This window comes from Phalaenopsis equestris, unplaced genomic scaffold (assembly GCF_001263595.1).
Source record: "Phalaenopsis equestris unplaced genomic scaffold, ASM126359v1 Scaffold000204, whole genome shotgun sequence".
Lineage (NCBI taxonomy): Eukaryota > Viridiplantae > Streptophyta > Magnoliopsida > Asparagales > Orchidaceae > Phalaenopsis > Phalaenopsis equestris.
In genome coordinates, this window is record NW_018164646.1 from 200,785 (window position 1) to 216,971 (window position 16,187).

Here is a 16,187-nt window from a genome sequence, read left to right on the forward strand (position 1 = left end):
ATGAGATAGGATGTGGGTGCCGTTGAAAATATTTATATATCTAATACTTAAAATTTCGTACAAACGCATGAAACTTTAAATATCAGGTTAATATTATGTGGCATGTATTTAAATTTTCAAAAAAATAATAATAAAAAAATATTTACATGCTCACTGCCCAAACATTACGTATTTATATATCTCACATAAATCGAAATTTAGACATTGCCTTATGTAAATATATAAAAATGGAAAAATTATTGTATGCTGACAACGCATGATGTATATTGTATGCGGTGTCTGATCCTGATCGTAGATCACGCAGAATGTATTTCATTATTTTTTTTTTGAAAAATTTTTTTTGAGTGGAACCCACCGAAATACATCCTGATCGTAGATCATCATAACCTACGATAAGAATCGGACACCGCATACATTTCCGTATGTAATAATTTTTCGTTGAAATTACAGTTCTACGGAAAAAAAAAAGTTCACCCATTTCCGAGCTTCAGTACAAACGCATGAAACTTTAAATATCAGGTTAATATTATGTGGCATGTATTTAAATTTTCAAAAAAATAATAATAAAAAAAATATTTACATGCCCACTGCCCAAACATTGTATTTATATATCTCACATAAATTGAAATTTAGACATTGCCTTACGTAAATATATAAAAATAAAAAATATATATATAAATAAAAAAAATATTGTATGCCGACACCGTATTCAGAGATGCATACTGCATGCAGTGTCTGATCCTGAACATAGATCTGCAGAATGTATTTCATTATTTTTTTTAAAAAAAGAATTTTTAAGTAAAACCCACTGAAATACATCATGATCGTAGATCATCATGATCTACTATAAAAATCGGACACCGACATTTCTGTATGCAATAATTTTTCATAGAAATTACAGTTCTACGAAAAAAAAAAGTTTTAACTATTAATTTCACCCATTTCCGAGCTTCATATTCAATCAAGAAGAAATAAATCCCCCGTTTTCCTTGTCAATCAACTTTCAGATCTGAACTTCAGAGCGAATCAATGGCAGCAGCCCTGGAAGATGTAAAGCTCGTCGGGTTCTGGGCGAGCCCCTTCGTTGTGAGAGTAAGGATAGCCCTAAATCTGAAGGGCATCGAGTACGATTTTCTCCAAGAAGAGCCGACCGCCGGCCAAAAGAGCGAGCTTCTCCTTAAATCCAACCCTGTTTATAAGAAGTTCCCCGTCCTGATCCATGGCGGCAGGCCCATCTGCGAGTCCCTTCTCATCGTTCAATACATCGATGAGGCGTGGCCCTCTGCCTGCGCGCCCATCCTTCCTGCCGATTCCTATGGCAGCGGCGTCATTTTGATTGGATGGTCCGGAGAGCTTCCTTCAATCAAACGACGTATATGGACATTTGAGTGCTTTAACTATGTCAGAATTGTGCAATATTGGGCTCGTTGAATTTGTCTTGTCGAGACGCTTGATTCGACTATAAACTTGTCAGATTCGTCAACTCTTTGATCTTTCAAATGTGTCTGAAAAAACTTCTAAGAATGGTTTAATGACTTGATCCGGGTTTGATTTGACTCGGAACAGAACAAATTTGATATCATTAGGTCTGTCTCATAAAGCAAGTATATTTGACTATAAGTTTGTTGAAATGAGAGCTCTGGATGAGTTTTTTTCAAGGTTTGAACATCCCTTATTCAAAACATTATCTTGAGATTCATGTCATGCCTTGAGATTCGTGTTTGATAACGATGATTTGTTGGTGGCATATCATAAATAACATTATCTTAGACTTTCAAATTAATGTTCGCTTTTTTATCCGTAATTTTCACTTTCTTTTACCTGTATATATAGATAGATACACACACACACATAGATATATATAGATATATATATATATATATATATATAATCTAATTATCATGCATGTGATAGAAAATATTTTTGGCTACATCCATTTAAATAATTTTTGTTTTTCAAAAGTTTGAGGAGTTTGAGTGAGTTTAATTTTGGACTTATTCACACATTTGTATATACTTGACTTAATGATTCTATTGTTGGAGGCCAAGTGTCATGCCATTTATCATTTTGCCATAAGTTGGCTTTATTTTTTCATAATTGTAAATAATTAAAGAAAAAACATATTATTTTTTTCATTTACAAATATATTTGAAAGTTTATTTTAGATAAAAATGTTTTATTTTTGGGGCATTTAGATACATATTACACAATTCTTATGTCTTTACATATCTCATGCCTAAACTTTCATATTTACACACATATCACTCAAATCTTTAATATCACATCAAAGATAACACTACCATCGCTTCCTAAAAATCAAATACACCTTTTTATGAAAAGTTTTAAAGCACTAAAGTGTAAATATGAAAGTTCTGATGTGAGACATGTAAATACAGATGAATTGTGTACTACACATGATATTTAAATCTAACTATGTTTAGGTGTGAGCTTTACTACGGGCTATACTTAAAGCCCGCCTTGAATGATATAGGATCGATCAAAAATATAAAAAAAAATTTGTTTAAGCAAGATTGATCATATTTAAAAAAAAAATTGGAGTTTGTTTGAAACTTATTCAAATACAATTAAACTTAAATTTAAGCAATTATAATTTTCTTACAATAATAATAAGACTAAAATAGCTACTATAATGAAGATAGAGGCTATTTAACCTTACATATGTTATAACTTCTCACATCATATTTCTAATGTTACATTAAGGCCTTCTAATTTTCCTTGGACACCCCTCTTTGGCTGCAACAATGAGGGTAACATAATAACTCTATTTATTTCATCTAAATCCTCTTAAATTTCACCATTTATAATTAGACATATGTATATATTTTCAACATAAGTAGCTAACCCTATTTTTTAAGTGTTTGTTTAATTTCTACATCAAATTTTTTTTGGTAACAATTCTAATTATGCATTCATCACAGAATCATTTCTTTATCATGTGCCTCAAAAGATCTAATAAAATAATCACTAGAAAGGAGTGCATACTCGAGGGAACATTGTTAAAGCTCTCTAAAATATCATATATGAACAAGTTATATATCAATATTTAAGAAGGCATAAGCCCTCAACTTAAAGCCAAATTCATTGTTTAGATGGACAACTATATATAGTTGAGTTCTTTATACACATTTTATCAAAAAGGCAATTGAATCCAAACCTTTAACATTCTTTAGGAGCCAACTAATACTTGTTAAAATTTTAAATTTTAAACATTTCAAAAGGGCTATTGATTTTCCATAAAAGAAGTGCACGTCAATCTTGAATTTGCAAAACTTTCAAAAGTTGAGTCTTTAGACAAATGAGTTACAATTACAGTGTAAAATTATAACGCAATTGAAATGTATGTATTCTCTAATTCATTTTTAATGTGCTTGAAATTTCTTGAATTTAGACAAATTTTAGACAAACCGTTTATGTAAAATGTTTCTTGCCGCTACCACCACCACCCATAGCCTCATATAGCCATGCCCTTGGCAGCTGTTCCTTCGTTCGGCTTGCCTTCTTCGAAAAAAACTTCCAAAAATTTCGCTCAACCTAAGCTTTAATCGCTGTCATGAGATATAGGTAATTTTTAATTCACTGCGTTCCATCGCCCATTTGAGTAGCCGATCCTTGTGTTCCGACCTAGTGAGCACGAACTTGTGGGGATGGTCAGTGATGACCCAGATCATGTGCATTTGGAAATATAGCAGATCTGCGTGCTGAAACATTCGAGGTGAATGTTAGCTTTTCTATGATTGGATACTTGATTTGCACATCTCTAAGGACCCGACTGGCATATTAAACAGAAAATTGCTTTCTCAGCTCCTCTCAGACCTGCTCCGAGCTAACAGTCTCAGCTCCCACTCCCAAGTAAAGTGAGAGTTATTCATTCAGCTTCGAACTTTGTAGGAACATTCGTGATGCCAAGAAATTCATCAAACTTTTGACTGCCTGCTCGCAGTCAGTTGTTCTTTCAAAATTGTTGGTTTTCCTGACGGTTTTGAAAGATGCAACACACTTGTCCCTTGATTTTGAAATAAAACGGCTAAATCATGCTATTCAATCAGCTAGTTTTGGTACTTCCATTGTTCCAGAGGGAAGCCATGTCCAATAATACCCACACTTTATCGATTTTGAACTTTAAGCCTTTGGTGGTTAGGTGGCGGCCAAGAAATTTGTCTGTTAAGGCACCAAAGGTGCACTTTATCAAATTAAGTCTCAAGTCATATTTTTAAAGGGTTTGAAAGTTTCTTTAAAGTCGTTTATATATTGTTTAACCAATCGACCTTTAAATAACACATCATTCACATACACTTAAACGTTTTTACCCTTTTGATTAGAAGATATTACATCAATGAGATGTTGATATTTTGCTACAACATTTTTGAGCCCGAAGGACATTACATTTTTACAATACACGCCTCTTAGTAATAAGAGATTTTTTTCCTCATCGATTGGGTGCATCTTGGTCTACTAGTAGTCCTAGAATGCATCCAAAATGATATGGCCAACTGCTGAGTCCAATAGTGTGTCGATACTTGGTTGTGGGTAGTTATAGTTCAGGCAGACAGGTTGGTGAAGTTCATACACATCCTCCATTTTTCTTTCGCCTTCTAGACCATCACGATGTTCGAGGCACATGTCGGGTACTGGACCTCCTAGATATAGCTCGCCTCTTTCAGCTTCTAGACTTTCTCTCGAATCCGCTACGACAATGTCATCTCTATGGAACAGATCTTCTACCTCATCGGTCGGGCAATCGAGTTCATATTTAGCCCATTGCAGGGAACATCAAGTGGAATCCTCTGCATCAGATTACTGACCAAGAGAAAATGTCACAGTGCTCTCTGAGGGTCTCGATCGACACATCTTTCATTCCTGCATCAAAGTTTTAAATTCTTAGGAAAGATTTACCATTTTTTTTGTCGGTTGCAGGTACTTCAAGAGTGGTCTCACTGATCTTGATACCCCTTTCACACTTATTTTAGAGGGGGAGCTGCTCCTGCTCCACCCTACCAACTGCTTCAAAGTAGTAGATCCTGGACTGATCCAAAGTTTCCCGAATTGTAATGATTTCTCTGTCTCTAGGAAACTTCACGAAAATATGGTATGTAGAGAGAGCATGAACTAGTTATCGTTTAGCTGAGAGCAACTGAATATTGCGTTGATGGTCAGAGGGGAGTCCACCACCGTAAAATCTTCCATGTAAGAGTATTGTTTTGCCTTCCCACAAGGTGACCGATAGTCCAATTAATCCTAGCGCTTCATTTCTTTTGCCAAAAATTTCATAGATTTGGCCGATCGACAATACTAATCAGCTGATCTTGAGGCTCAACTTGTCATACCAAACTTTAATAAAAAGCTCATTGAGTTGTCAGTGTCAACACACCTGATAATTACTTATCATCACCGTCACGACATCGGTCTCATTGTATGGGTTTTCCTTTGAGGGAAAGTCCACATCAATGAACATTATTGGTGGATTGGGGATGTGCTTCAAAGCGAAGGTGGTTGTGCAAAGTTCTCATGATTAGATTCGCTTCTAGAGGCCTCTTTGAATCCTTCAAAATTTGCTGACACAAACCCAATGATGTGGATGACATTCGCTTGCACGAGTTCATCCCAGATTTTTTCTATCAGAACATTCCCATGCCTCTGGGTCGCTGCTCTAGGTGCCACAAAGTCTATGTGCTTCCCGGCTTTGATTAGTTCCTCAACCGGGCTTTGGAGTGCCTGCAATCCTCCGTGCGTGACTGTGGTCTCGATGGTATTCACAAAACCTCTTGAGGTCTCAAACAAAAGTGGTGATTACCCCGACAAACAATCCATTAAATCACCCCAGGGTCGACTCCCTCAGCATGGTTAAGAAGAGGTGAAACTTCAGAGAGTCTGTGATCCTCAACAGGCAAACGGTTGACTAGAAAGACACGATGTGATCAGTCGGATCAAACCGTCCTTTCTAAGAGTTGAGTAACATAACTTTGAAATTCTTGGGGGATTCAACAGTAGGGATCTATTTAGAGAGCACATTCTCTGGTTGGCAGAGCGCTTTCGTACACTCAAACCATTGTTATCCCTCATCGTAGACCAAGCACTATCCTAGTACTTAAGATCTTCAGCTCTTTTCTATGCCAATAGTGGTGTCTAAATGTTAGGTGCTAGTTTTTCTTGAGGGTTTTTTTCCTTCTTCCAGCTATTGCTTCTCTGATGACCTCTAACATCTAGTGTAACATCTGATCCTTTAGCTCCTGGATTTGCTGGTGCACAAATTATTTTGTGCACTTTATGTTTATTGTGTCTCCTTGATGAACTTCTTCTGTTTTTGCTCCTCTTCTTATTGGTGGTATAATCCACACTCACTGTGCTTTTTAGGATATTGAATCTGAATATGTTCTATGAATTACTCCTAAGGAATAAAGCATAAAGCGGGAGACACAAGGAGAGAGAGTGAAAGAGTGTGCACTGTAGAATCTAGTAGAACACTTATTAACTCTTTATTGTAGAAATAACCCTTTATTTATAGGTAATGGGATATAAAGTGAGAAATTACATTGTTGCTCCTAATTTTGTGGGGGGTGTTATAGGGTTTTTTAGGCATATAGAAAATAAATAAGCCTATGTTTTGGCTACTATATCATTATGTTGGTGAGGACTTGTAGTCCTTGGGTCAAACATGTACATTTGGCTGACTTTGTTTTCTTAGGGTGATCAGTCAGCCCTGATGGTTCTTCGGTTATCCAGACTTCATTCAGTCGTTCGGACTTCATTCGGTCGGCTTTGGTCAATCGGTGGGTTATCTAGGTTCTACTATGGACTGTTGAGCCTTGGATGATAAACTCTTGTTGCTGGTAGAATTAAGCTGTTATGCAGAGGGTTAATCACGGTAATCTTACACATAGTTTATCCCTTTTTATGAGATATGTCTGGAATGCTGGATGATTTGTTGGTGATGAGGTCCTTCGGCCTTCTGAAGAGTGTTGGAGACTCTTGTGGGGCGTTTGGTGATAATTGGATGAGAGTTGGATTAGTTCCTTCCCTCAAATAGATAGGTCTTGATCTTTAACTCGGGCGACCTTTGTTCCATCGACTCTAATCCTATTTTGATCGAGCTATGACCCGTCAAAGGGATCCTCTGGTCTTCTGCTGACCTGGTCCCGACTCCTTATGATGGTCTATACTTGATCGCACTTTTATCTTGTAATCCATTAAATTCCTTCGAGATTCGTGATTAATCTACAATTAAAACAATGATGAATAACTCATTACATTTAAGCAACACAACACTAGATCTAGATATATATTTACAACATTTCATTATCTACGTCCATAAAAAGAAAGTAGGGCTATGTTTTAATTCCTCATCCAAATAGTAATTACATGTTTTTTATCATAATTTATATCTTGCCTTCGTTGCAGCTGCCGACTCAGGGTCCGCTACTCCTAGACAACGCAAACGAGGAGAGCAAGGCAGAAGCGAAGGAGAAGGTGTTCGCCGCGCTTCAGCAGCTGGAAATGGTTTTCTTGGATTGCAGCGAAGGGAAGAGCTTCTTCGGCGGCGATAGCATTGGCTATATCGACATAGTACTCGGTTCCTTACTTGGTTGGCTCAAAGCCAGCCAAACAATGGCGGGCATAAACTTTCTGGATGAAACGAAGACTCCTCGGCTGGTTGAGTGGGCGGAGCGCTTCTGTTCTGCGGCGGCTGTTAAGGAGGTGCTGCCGGAAGCTGAAAAATTGGTGGAGTTCAGGAAATCTGTTAAGGCTGCTGGGCGTGTTAGTGCCGGCGCCTGAGTTTAATTTGATGTTTGGATGCTGGGTGATTTCTAGTACACACATACAGATATATTTGGTGAAGTGGAAAGAGTTCTTATGCTGAAAGATTTCCATAGATATCACTTGGTCTGTATGCATTTACATCTCTAACACCTAAAAATCAATTTTGTGCTTATCATTTTATCCCTGCATGAAAACATGAATTTCACTTTTTTAAAATTAAAATGATGTTATATTCACTCACTACAAGAGACAGCCACCTAAAAATCAATTTTGTGCTTATCATTTTATCCATGCATGAAAAGATGAATTTCACTTTTTTAAAGTTAAAATGATGTTATATTCACTCACTACAAGAGACAGCGCGGCAAAATTGATGGCCTACATATTTGTAACAATGTTTCATTTTCTAATGGTGTAGCGATGGTTTATGATCTGAGTCATTTGCGACGGCTCAACAACATAGCATGCCGTCATTGATAAGCAGTAAAATTTTTTTCAACATTTTTAATTATTACTAATGCCTTATACATTCGGTTATAAGCAAATAATAATCGACTGCCATATTGTGTCGGTTATCTATGAATTTTTCATTTGGCGAGCTGTTAACTACCATGTTTTTTTAATAAGCGATAGTTTTATTCGTCGGTAATAATATAAATTAACAATGGTCTAACGAAGGTTTATGTTTGGGTTATTTGCGGCAGCATAAATATAAATTTTCATCACTTATTAACAACAGTTATCTTTCTGATGTTTTTTATTATTACTGAAGCAATAAGCTGTCGGTTAGAAATGTATATTAACTGATGACCATTTGTCATTGGGTATCTTTGAACTGTTGTTTGATGGGTATTAACTGATGCGTTTTTATAATAAGCGATGAAAATTGTCGTTGATAATAGTTTTAAGAATCGACGGATTTGAAGCAGTGTATAAGCCGTCAAAAATAATTCATTATACCGCCAAAATTGTGATCCTTTCCCATTTGCTCTAATCCCCTCCCCCCTCACTCCTTTCTACCTAAAGCCCTCTCCTCTACGCACGAAGCCCTCTCTTCTCCCTGAAACCCCCACTTGTCCCTCCACCAACTCTCTGTTTCGTCTAAAACAATCCCCTTTGTTGCCTAACCCTCACGATTGAGTTATTAGAAGCTAGCTGGGAATGCGGCGAGGGATCACGGCTTACAATGACCGAAAACTCCCATTTTTCTCCTTTTTGGGCTCCTCTCCTACCTGGAACTATCGAGGAAGGTAACTCTTCATTTAATTTTTTATTTTCAAATATTTTCAAATAATGTGTTTAGGGGTTAGGGTTTAGCAGCTAGGACCAAATACTTTCATATTTTTGTTGGATTACATCAGGAATCGACTTTAAGCTCATACATTTTTACTTTAGTTATGAATGCTCTTACTAGGCATTTAAAGGAGAATTTGTCATGGTCTATTTTTTTGCTTGTGATATTCTTATTGTGGATAAGACCAATGAAAGAGTTTAGAAAAAGTGATGCATTTACGTGTGTCACGATTAAACCATTGTGAATTTCATAAAAATAAAAAAATATAGTATAGGGCTTTATCATGAACTTTGATATTTGAGTGAGAATTTGAAAAATGGATGAAAAAGAGTGTGCTTGATCTGTAAATAGTAATGTTTTGGTTGCCCTATATGTAATCGCCCCAAAACTTAACTTATGGAAGTCGACATCATAGTCTAAACGCTTTCGTTTGAGCAGATCTAAAACTGATTACATGAAATGTAATTTTAGTAGTAGTAACTCTAGTGACAGAGTTGTAACTATGAGTGATCAAATCATTAAAGCTGTGAACGTTTTAAATATATCGGATCTCTCGTTCAATGTTCAGGTGAAATAGATGGGGATCTGATTAGTAGATTTCAAGTTGGTTGGTTGAAGTGGAGGAATGCATCCAACCTTTCTTCCTATAGTAACTACAGGAATTCATTCTACTTACAATTCTCAAATGTCGCCCGTAAATATAAAAAGAGCATTGATTAACAAAAACATTACCAACGACTTGGAACGTTTCAGTGGCTTATCGACGGGTAATACCCGTGGCATTATGTTTAAAGCATACATTCGGTAAGCTATCAATTAACCTTTCATTACATAACTGAGGATTACAAGTTGTTCGTTAGTGTCGAAAAACATTCTCATTGGTTAGCCGTCAGTTAACAGTAGGATACCTAATCGAAAGGCAAACCTAACCGCGGGCAAAAGCCGTTGGTTAATTCCAAAAAAAAAAAAAAAAAGGTTGGTTGCTCTCAAGTAAATTCGTAGGTTTAGTAACCGACAACGCCTCGCTTGCTCGTTGGTTAATCATCGGTTAACACAAACAAAAGGCTACACCGTCGGATAATCGTCGGAAAACTGTAGCATGTAAAAAAGAGTATTCTTTTTTTCACTATAATTTCCATAACTGCAATGATAATATAAATATAAATCCAATTGTATATCACACACTCTAATATGTCAATTCTAGGAGTTATTTCATTAAAATCACATGTTTTCTAAATTTGGGGCGATTTTTTTTGCTGACTTTTTGATTGGGAAGTTCTGTCAGTCTTGTCCAACACCACAGTGGTTAAATTTATTATGTACAAGGCGCACCGGTGCTTCAGTTCAACCAAAGAAGCCAAACTTCCAGCCTTTTTTTATGCAAGGAAATTTGTTGGTGCCTATGCTATCGGTCAATAAAATGATACCATTGCTTCAAAAAGCTCATCTCACAGCGAGGTGTGATCATGAAGAGGGACAAGTTCAAATTCTATTATGAAACTTACACCACTATTATTTCTATTATCCAATAATTCCTTGCAAATGTGAAAGAACAACAGGATGACAAGGTATATGTGTGGAATAAGTAGGTACCTTTTGATCCTTCCACAATCAAATTTAATTTTGGACTCCTTAACATCCCTAATGTCGATTATTTCCAATTTTTAGCATTTGAGCTTGATCATGTGGAAATCATAAATTTTCTAACTAATTATTGAGCCCGCTAACGGATTAGCATTCAAAAAACCATGAATTTTCCCGCCTCAGCCATGACCAAAGATTTGAATGCGTGACAGTATTTTATTTCTGCTAAACTCTTGCCTTCCACAAATCTTCGTGAGATGACTAAGAATTATTTAATTTCCACAAATCTTCCACAAATCTTCCCGCCCTGCTACATCACGTTCCGGACCTTCCACCTCCTCAATGGTTGAGATAATTTAGGGTCTGAGCAAGAATATTTCCAGCATGTAATAATCACAATGAGGCATGGGGTAGAAACTCAACCACCACATTGGATTAGCATCAGTTGCAACATGAGTCCTTATGAACATGTTGCATCACTATTAGCTGAATGTGGGCACCGATGACATTCAGTTTCCTGACACCCTAGAATTTTGACACTACATTGCCTTTGCCTCGCCTGTGAAGGATGAGGGTGATAATGAGGGTGATGAGGATTTATACTTTTAATTTTCCAAAGTTAATGATCTTTGTAATGCTATGTGATTTTTGTGGAGTTTTATATGTTATTTTTTCAACATTATTTCAATAGTTTGTTACTTGCAGCTTGTTGTACTTTTATTACATATGTTATTTTTTCTTCTGTTATAACAATTCATTACTTGTGTTATTTTCCTTCTCTTTTAGCATGTGAATTGTAGTTCCTATTTTCTTTCATTATTTTATGAAAGTTGGTATATTTTAGATTATGATATTTTTAATAATAATTAGAAAATAATTAATTATTTTAATTAGTGAAGGGATTGATATTTAGAATTATTAAATAAGTTTAATCAGATATAATAATTATTAGAAGGCTCAAAGAATAAGAGATTGAAGTACATGAGTATATGATGATAAGCTTAAGGTTAAGTCTAAAGTTAAAAATTGATGTCAATCTTTATTTCCAATGTAAAAAAAAATAAAAAAACTTTCTTGATTGAATGAGAGAATTATATTTAAAATGAGAATATATAAAGTAAGGTTATTTGGTTGATAAATAATTAAGTTTACATATACTTGTAACTCAAAGTTGTTTTGGTAAAAATGCAATGGGTGATTTAAGGATAGTTATATTAATAGAATATTAATGAGTAATATTAGTATATTATCAATTAAGATTATCTAATTTATTTAATAATATTACTACTATTTTATTATATATATTTATTATATTATTAAATAATAACAAGTTAGGGGATAAGAGTTACCAAATTGCTTTACATCATAATCTTGTATATATAACTGCTACAGAGCAAGTAATATGTAAGTTTGGGTGAATGTGACAAGTATGAAAATTAGTGTCTAATAAGACATTTTTCTTTCATTTTATACCATTTTTATACTATTTTTTTTTGTATAATTGTGTCTATAATGTGTAAGTTTGGGTGAATGTGCTACAGAGTATAACACTACATCGCTAGAGTTCAGCAATATACCATCCATACATGAGCGCTCCAACACACTCCAGAGTAGCGTTGTAGTCACTCCAAGCACTCGCACAACATCTCAAATTCAAGAAAAGATGGTGCTCAGTTCTAACATTATCACCCCGGGTAGTAGTGTTGTAGCGCTATATAGTGGGGCACCAATACTCCCTATCAACATGGGTCATTTTCTATGATTCAATGATGCTTTGGCCAACTTTTTTTTTTTATAAAAGAGAGGTTTTGGGGGAAAGGGAAGTGTTCAAAAAGTTTTATTTCGTTGTTTGAAAGTCTATGTTTTCATTACATTGTGGCAAGAGTGAGTGGAAGTGTGAAGCGTGAAGCAGGCGAAGGAGTAGATCGAATAGGAAGAGGTTATTTCAAATTCAAAAATGTTATGAACGTCTTTCATATGATAAAATATAGACTCTGGATTCCGGACACAAGCTACATCCTGACAACGAACACAATACACCACAGACATTTTTTTTTCTCAGCTCAATTTGATGCATCACATACGTTATTTCGAACGTAACTTTACGTCCGAAGTCTCTCAATATTCTTTTTCCCTTCACACCCCTGCATCATTCAAACAAACAGTATAATTTTTCAGTGTTTTCTACACTAAACTCTGCACTTAAAGCCGCATATATATTTATTCATGACCAAACAACACATTTCTTCCCAACCCACACGAAGCACAAACCAATTCCGCTCACTGAATTTCCACATCAATAACCTTACGCTCCACCTTCGATTTCGGAACCGTAACAAACAAAACCCCATTTTTAAGCTCCGCCTTCACCTTCTCCTTCTCGCATGCTTCAGGCAGCACCAGCCGTATGTTGTAAGCACTAGCACTGCTTCCCCTCCACCACCCATCTTCCCCTGCCTTCCCCTCCCCACCTTCTTCCTTATGCTGGCTCTTAATAACCAGCACGTCGTCCTCCAACGACACCTTCACCTCCTCTTTAGTCAGTCCCGGCATATCGTACCTTATCTTCACCTCCTTTTCGTCCTCCTTTATGTCCCATGGCGTCCGCACCTCCCCCGCCGTCGTCCCAGGAAATGCAAACGCGTCCTCGAATATCCTGTCCATATGACAGGGGCGTCAAAACTTGATCCTGCAAATCAGACCCAAATCCTACCCGCAGACGAAAATTGACATTCCTACCTGTCCATGGTGTCAAGCATCTGCCTCATCGTTCTTATCGGCGACAGCGAGTCAACGAAGCCTGCGCCAACAGAAAAAAAGATTGGGCTCAAAAAAGATTTCAACTTTAGGCAGAGCGCGATGATGGGGAGAGCAGAGGAGTTTTACCAAAAGGTGAGAGTTCGAAAGCAGAGCGCCGAGAAGCTCGGGGTTCGATTGAGGAGGATTCCTGCTTCACTTGCAGAGATGTGTTTTCCTTCTTCTCGTCGGTGGCAGCGGCCATGACGGAGCGGCGGCGCATCATGCGGGAAAGAGATGGAAAGAGCGCGGGGGATCGAGGGAGCCTTGCAGTTTGCCTTGCAATGTGGGAAGAACAAGGAGAAAAAGCAAGTGATGCGGCTGCGTAGGCCATGAAAGAAGACAATCGAGAGCGAAGTTAGGAGAAGGTGAGGATGTGTTTGTTGATTTAGATGAGTAGGAGGGGGAGGAGTGCTGTGGGTGGATTTAAGTGCAGAGGGATGGGGGAATGGAGCGGGTGCGAGAGAAATCGAGAAGGTTGTAATGGAGAAAGCGGCTGAATGTTCTGGAAGAGGTCGGAGGGTCGGAGAAGATGATCGAAGAGGCGAGCCATAACAACAGTGGATGTTAGTATTTATGTGTTATTGGGAGTACTGCGGTGTTATTTTGATAAAACAATACTGTAACACTACCTTAACATCTAAATATTATCATGCGCACTTAATTTAGATGTAGATCATCCAGATGTAATATTTTTTCTCTGTAAGGAAAAGGATTTAAGATACATTCCATAAAGACAAGAGCATTTACATACATATCATCTAATTCTAATGTATGTATATAACTCACATCTAAACTTTAATTTTTACATTTCAACAACCTTAATCTCTTATAGCACATAAAAAATATCACTATTATAACATTTTAAAAAAAGTAAAGTACAACTTTTTATGTACATATAGGATCACACATATATACACTATTTACCTACTAATTCCTAAAACATATTATCTACCATTCTACCACGCAAAACACCTTAAGACCCTAAAAAGTATCTCTCTATTTGTCTTTGCCTCTGTCCAATTTATGTCTTATCTCCTTCCCCCATGAAACCTTTACAGGTTGGGACTTCTTCTTGTTAATTGTTGCTACAGTCCTTCATTTGACTTGCCTGTCTTCAACCCTTTGCTTCGAACGACACATACAACCTTTGTTTTGACTTGTCAGATCAAATTTCATCATGGTGTGTTTCGTTGTCCGCTAAGCGAACAACTAAAGAGAACGTTCCAAGTTCAGAGTATTTGTTAAGTATGTGCAATTTTCATTTTTATCTTGAGAGGTTTGTTGATTGTTGGTTTTGAGTGGCTGGTTTGGTTTTGAGGAGTGAGATAGCTGGCTCGTTGATTCAATTTCATTTTGATCTAGTTTAGGTTAGGTTGAAACTCTTATTGTTTTCATGTGGTGATGAAAATATGTTGCAATAGCTAATACGCATAATGTTGATTGAATATTTTCTTGTGTTCTGATTTAGGTTGCAATTAAATTTTTATTATTTTGATGTGGTTGTGGAATTTCCTTATGATTTTATTTAGGCTGGAAGTTTTGTTGTTTTCATGTAGTGGAGAAAACATATTGCATTATCTGAGTTTATGGTTGACTGAATTTCCTTGTGATCTTTTTTGGATTGCAATAGAATTTTTGTTGTTTTGGTGTGGTTTTGGAATTACTTTTTTTAGTTAATGTATATGTGCTTATTTGCTTTATGTATGATGAATCCCTAACTATTTATAGAGAATTTCATCGAGTTTCTATCAAATTCGTTACGGTTTATCAAGAATTATTTACATGCTTGGTCATTTTCATTGAATAATAAATGTGTATGACATTAGAGCAAACTCAATTATTTTTTGGAGCTCTATTTTTTTTATTAGAAATGTGCTTTGGGACAGAATAACTGGTTTAGATTATCCAAAACCTAATCCAACTTGGTGATCAGCTAAATAATTGGCCCTACAACAAGCTTTTATTTGAGTTGAATATAGTTTGGGCAATGAAAATTAACTTGCTCAGTTATTCTGTCCAAAATATACTTACTCCTTATTCTAATATATCACATGATGGACTCTACTTTCTTGTCATTTGCACATTGCAAAATGTTGTTGCTTTTAAAATGAGACATTGACAATAGTTGTTCAGTCTGTAGCACACTCAATTTAAGTCTCATTTACTAATCTCGATAAATTGCCCATTAATAAGCTTTGTAAAGCTTATTAATGGTTCTATAAGACTCAAAATTAATTAGTAGACAGGTTGTGCTCCTCAATAAGCTTGTTTGAATAGTTTAAGATTTATAACTCATTAATTACATAAAGTTTATTTATATTTTAAACTAGTTCTTGCTTGTTTGAAGTTTAATAAACACAAAATGAATTAAGTATTGAGTCAAAACTAACATCATAAATGTGAATTGAAATGGCTCTAGCTTGAGCACTATGACAAGCTCAAATTGAGCTTAAGCAAAATTCGAACAAGCTTTTGTCAGTGAGGCTTTGCTTAATTCACTTGCAGCCGTAATACTAAGGATATTTCATTCATTGTTTTTTTTTTGCATAGTATTTCATACTAATATTATATTAACATTAACTCATATAATTATTAGAAAAAAAATTAATTATAAATACATACATGCATATATATATATATATATATATATAGAAAGAAAGAAGCGTGGGAGAGCGAAAGAGAGGGAGAGCAAGGCCTATGTGAGGGAGAGGGAGGAGGTAGAGGCATGAGTTAT

General features: G+C 36.0%; 2 protein-coding genes across 2 annotated transcripts; one reads left to right on the forward strand and one right to left on the reverse strand.

Annotated features, from left to right (window-relative positions):
• Positions 1-926: 926 nt before the first annotated feature.
• Positions 927-7,953, forward strand: LOC110023009 (glutathione S-transferase U17-like). The gene is made up of 3 exons (XM_020722206.1): positions 927-1,343; positions 4,936-5,107; positions 7,417-7,953. Exons 1-3 carry the CDS (start codon positions 1,030-1,032, stop codon positions 7,789-7,791), a joined length of 861 nt encoding a protein of 286 aa, XP_020577865.1. The 5' UTR covers positions 927-1,029; the 3' UTR covers positions 7,792-7,953.
• Positions 7,954-12,577: 4,624 nt separating this feature from the next.
• On the reverse strand, positions 12,578-13,988 carry LOC110023028 (small heat shock protein, chloroplastic-like). Its single transcript, XM_020722236.1, has 3 exons — positions 13,541-13,988; positions 13,394-13,454; positions 12,578-13,310 (listed from the first exon to the last, which is right to left on the reverse strand). The coding sequence occupies exons 1-3, from the start codon at positions 13,782-13,784 to the stop codon at positions 12,935-12,937; spliced, it is 681 nt and encodes a 226-aa protein (XP_020577895.1). The 5' UTR covers positions 13,785-13,988; the 3' UTR covers positions 12,578-12,934.
• Between the last annotated feature and the right edge of the window lie 2,199 nt (positions 13,989-16,187).

What these genes read in the sequence shown, in the direction of transcription:
- LOC110023009 (XM_020722206.1), top strand. Translation starts at nt 1,030, where the DNA reads ATGGCAGCAGCCCTGGAAGATGTAAAGCTCGTCGGGTTCTGGGCGAGC. An exon ending in GGCGTCATTTTGATTGGATG is followed by an intron (nt 1,344 to 4,935) that starts GTCCGGAGAGCT and finishes TGTCGGTTGCAG; the next exon opens with GTACTTCAAGAGTGGTCTCA. An exon ending in GGAAACTTCACGAAAATATG is followed by an intron (nt 5,108 to 7,416) that starts GTATGTAGAGAG and finishes CCTTCGTTGCAG; the next exon opens with CTGCCGACTCAGGGTCCGCT.
- LOC110023028 (XM_020722236.1), bottom strand. Translation starts at nt 13,784, where the DNA reads ATGGCCTACGCAGCCGCATCACTTGCTTTTTCTCCTTGTTCTTCCCAC. An exon ending in TTTCGAACTCTCACCTTTTG is followed by an intron (nt 13,455 to 13,540) that starts GTAAAACTCCTC and finishes CTGTTGGCGCAG; the next exon opens with GCTTCGTTGACTCGCTGTCG. An exon ending in ATGCTTGACACCATGGACAG is followed by an intron (nt 13,311 to 13,393) that starts GTAGGAATGTCA and finishes TCATATGGACAG; the next exon opens with GATATTCGAGGACGCGTTTG.